Raw genomic sequence first — 4,175 nt, forward strand, 5'->3', positions numbered from 1 at the left:
CCAGAGCGAGACCAAGCGCGTGTAGCTCCCACAATCCTCGTCGTTGATACGATACTCGCGAGAATGCGAACGGAGGGGAGGAAGAGGTAGAAAGGTCGGAAAAAGTAAAGTGATGTCCCTCCCCTTTCCGGTGCTACCACTTTTCTTCGCCGAAACAGAAACTGAGCTGAGCACACTACGTGATAGAGTGAAATGAGACGATCAGCCGAGTACCATACTCGCTAGTAGGGGCGGAAGGGCTGAAGAGAGAACTCACGGAGAAATCGAGAGCCTTTTCAGCTCTTTTCTCCCCTTCGATGCTTGCAATCAGGTCAAGACCAGCTATAAGTCGTCCAGTAGCATACTTGCACTCAGAAAACCTATCAGAGAAAGCGAGTGCTGGGATAGGGTTAGAGAATTGGAGCTTTTATTGCTTAGAATCCGGTTGTAAGGTAGATTTTGTGAGTTCCTGAAGTAGCTAGACAGTAAAAGGAAGATTTGACAACAGTATGGTAAGACGTTAACTTCGCCGGGAGAGAAGGAGAGCAGAGAAGGAGGAAAGGGAGAGGGAAGGAGGAGGAAAGCGGGAAGAGAAAGAGAAATAATATCTAGTGAGCTCCCGTTTGAAGAGCCATGAGAGCAGCACAGAAAGTGAGAATGAGACGAGGTCGAACTTCAACGATGTCTTCGGGAACGATGAAGATCAAGGAGCTGACGCGGTGAAAAAGGAAGGAAAGCCGAAGTCAATTTTTGTCCCCGCATGCAAGACTCGCCCAAACAGTTAGAAGATGACTCACCCAAGTTTACGAGCAATCGAAATAGCGAGTTTGGCTGTCATCAGCGGAGATCATCAGTTTCGATCAACGAGAAAGGCGAGTCAAGAGTGGGAAAAACGCACCATTGGCTCTGCGTTCCTCGTCATTGCGACCGTCGTAGACGAGAGAGTAGTCGACGTATCCAGGTTTGATCGAATCGAGCAAATCGAGGAAGAATTTCGCGTCCTTGAGTCCGGGATCCTTGAAACTTCTCATTGTCGACGATTTCCCTCCTTTCTTGACTTGATCGTTCGCCCACCTGACGATTTCAGTATCCGAGATTTCCTTCCCGTTCTTGCTGAGACTCGCCATCGTCGACAGAATGTTCCGTCTCATCATTTGCCAGACGAGTCCAAGGGTGAGAGTCCTTTGACCGTCGACGAGATCGGCTCCTTGGATACCGACGATGTGCATGTGGTTCTGTCTGGCGAGGTCGAGGCAGTAATTTGTGTTCTCTACCGCCTTGAAACGAGAGAGAGGAAGAGGGGATTTCGCAACTCGTCGCCAAACGACCGACCCAGGATCGACCTTGTCGAACGCTTGAAGGAGAACAAGTCCATCCTGAGATCGAAACAGGGGTGAGCATCTCCAGAATTGACAGAGATCGCGAGAGAGAGAGGACTCACTTTCAAATCTTCGAACAAGTCGTAAACACCCGGATCAACATCGAGCGAATTGAGCCAAAGCGTGAAGACACGAGCTTCTCGTTCGCCTTCTGCATCAAAGTCTTCGATGACGGGTCGTTCGTTCTCTTCGAGAGGTTCGAGTCCAGGCCAGGTGTTGAAGAGATTCGCAACGAAAGCGAGGTTGAGTTTCGCGTTTCCAGCGACGAGAGAAGTAGGAGTGAGGTATTTGCGGCAACCGATAGCGTCGGCATTTTGAAGAACCTGTGCGGATTAATTTTCGGATCTTAGAGGGGAGGAGCCAGAATGCTGGAAGAATGAACGAGAAGACGAACCTTTTCGGCGCGAGCGTGTAGGTCGTGCTCCTGAAGCGGAGCTCGCGAGCACTCGTTCGGCTTGAGCTGATTAAGTAAGACGGTGTAGTTCTCTCCATCCGCGACGTCTTTGCTGAAATTGTTGACGCTATTGAAATCGGGGGCGAGAATGGGAGGATCAGCGCCGTGGTCCCCATTTCGGAAAGAAGAGAGCAGCGACTTACCGTTTCGGCCAGTTCGCAGCCTTGAGGTGGTAGTTGAACCAACGAAGGAGGATTTGATCAGGGGGTAACCTCAAAAATTGCTCGAGAGTTTCATCGTCTTCGAGTAATCGATACAATTCGGGATGAAGCTTGATATCGATCTTGGCGAGGAGACCTCGACGGATGATTTGCCAAATCAAACCGAGAATCAAGTGTTCCCTTCCTTCGTTGAGATCGGTAGCTCCAATATTGACAACTGAGAGACCGAGAGACTTCGCAGAGGTGATGACGAGATTGTTGTTCTCGGTCATTTGGAAGTTGTTGAGAGTAGCGGACTTCTTTGCCGAGGGCATTGCGGAAGGAGCGCGAGATTTTCCTCCGGCTTTATTGAGAACTCGTTCGTCGATTGTGTCGGGAACTGAATCGTTAATGAGCTTCGACAGCAAGAGACCATCTACAATATCACCGAATCTGATCAGAAACTCGAGTATTACTAGCGAGCATAAGAGACTATAAAGCGTACCTCGGCATTCGTCGAAAATTTGGAAAGTATCGGTGGGAATGGGAAGTCGATCTCCGATATCGGGATCTCCAGCGAGAACCTACGACGATGAAATCGCATCAGCTGCTGCGCACTAGGAGGATTGGCGCGCCGACGACGCACTTGATTGATATGACGAGTGAATTCTGTTCTCTCATCCTCGTTAATCGAGTGAGTGATGTTCGTGTTGCTACCCTTTACTAGCACTTTTCCTCCTCCTCCTGCTCCACCAGTCGCTTGACTCGGCGCTCCAGCTTTCGCCGGGGAACCCATCAATCCGCTCAAAGCTCCCCCTCGCAGAACTTGTCCTGCACTCGATCCAGCCCCACCCTTGAGTTTATCGACGAGGTCGACAAAGTCGTCAAGTTCCACTTGTCCAGAAGAGTCGACTGAGACGGTCTTGAGGGTTTCCCGAACTTGATCGTAGGTGTATTTGCCAGAAGGAGAAGAATTCGAAGCTCCCGAGGAAAGAGCCGTCAAGACTGTCGATTTGGGGAGGCGACCAGTCGAGTCTAAGTCGATCTGACTACACGGTGTAAGAGATCAAGGGGTCAGTACGATCGAATGGCCGGAGAGGGAGAGTCCTGGGAAAGAGGGCACAGCCTCGTTGACCTTTGCCCTCCTCGTAACGCTTGATCCGCCGGCGCCTGATTGCCAGTAGCTCACAATACCAGCTGTATTGCTGTAGAGCCTGGTCCTCGGATTCTTCCCCTCTCGCAGCGGCCGAATGACGCATCGAAGAATCGACCTTTCCTCCTTTCCACCAGCTCTCCCGCCGTTTAGACCACGTTGTAAGCATGCATATGGGCCAAAATTCTCCGTCTCATGCACTTCCACCATCTCGTAAGTCGAGGAAGGACGGAAAAGGTTTCGAGTTTGTTGTTCGATTGAAGTGGAGAGAGGGCTCGACGACTCACTTGAACTGGTCGACGAGTTGCATCATCTGCTCTTGAGAGAAGTTTGGGTATTTGCGAGCTAGCTTGATCGCCTGCATCTTGTCGGTGTTGGTGTGAAGAGTTGGAAGACGACCTCGGATCGATCGGATCTCTCCTTTGTCTCTTTCTATTCACTTCGAGTCGATACCGCTTCTGCTCCGTAGCTCTCCGTGGGCTCTCTAAGCGACTAATCGCACTCGAGGCTATTCGGCAAAGACCCTCTTCTTCCACTTTCCTCCGTTCGTCACTTCGCCAGCTTCGGCCGCTTCCGGCACATTGAGATCCGTGGTGAATAGGTAGAGGGTACAGATGCTAGTCGTGGAGTGCGAAACAGGCTTCCACTAACGTTACTTTGAGGTGTTGTAAGTCCAAATCTTGCGCTTTCCCCTCTCTCCTCTCGTGCTGTGCTCGCCCAGCTCACGTTGCTCCGAACCTCAGGCCGTCCACAGTGGGCTTGCCCTAAACCTCTCCGAGAAGAGCACGCCCTCCCAAGAGATCAAGTAGCTCTCGTACAGTATTATATTCGGTCTTGTCGAGTTGAATTCGTATGGGATCAGAAACAAGGAACGGTTTCGACGGGAATCTGATGCTCGCAACGAGCCGCCCACAAGCCAGACTCGTGCGTAAGGTTGTACGTAGGGCCTTCGTTCTCCCGTACTCGGAGCGGTGGAGTCACGAGCGGCTTGGAGCTGATAGCGACGGGGAAGGCGTCTCATTGATCTGTCAACAGCTGTTCGATACACTCTGCACTCAGTCTCGCTCTGA

At 51.3% G+C, this 4,175-nt stretch overlaps 1 protein-coding gene across 1 annotated transcript; it reads right to left on the reverse strand.

The window, feature by feature from the left end:
- Positions 1–587: 587 nt before the first annotated feature.
- On the reverse strand, positions 588–3,469 carry SAC6 (fimbrin; the record flags this gene model as incomplete). The annotated part of the gene is made up of 9 exons (XM_076635691.1): positions 588–690; positions 777–810; positions 878–1,355; positions 1,421–1,681; positions 1,753–1,879; positions 1,956–2,388; positions 2,458–2,536; positions 2,599–3,001; positions 3,393–3,469. 9 exons carry the CDS (start codon positions 3,467–3,469, stop codon positions 588–590), a joined length of 1,995 nt encoding a protein of 664 aa, XP_076484326.1.
- Positions 3,470–4,175: the final 706 nt, after the last annotated feature.

The sequence above is a fragment of the Sporobolomyces salmoneus genome, assembly GCF_050403485.1.
Source record: "Sporobolomyces salmoneus JCM6883 DNA, S_salmoneus_JCM6883_v1_ctg150, whole genome shotgun sequence".
NCBI lineage: Eukaryota > Fungi > Basidiomycota > Microbotryomycetes > Sporidiobolales > Sporidiobolaceae > Sporobolomyces > Sporobolomyces salmoneus.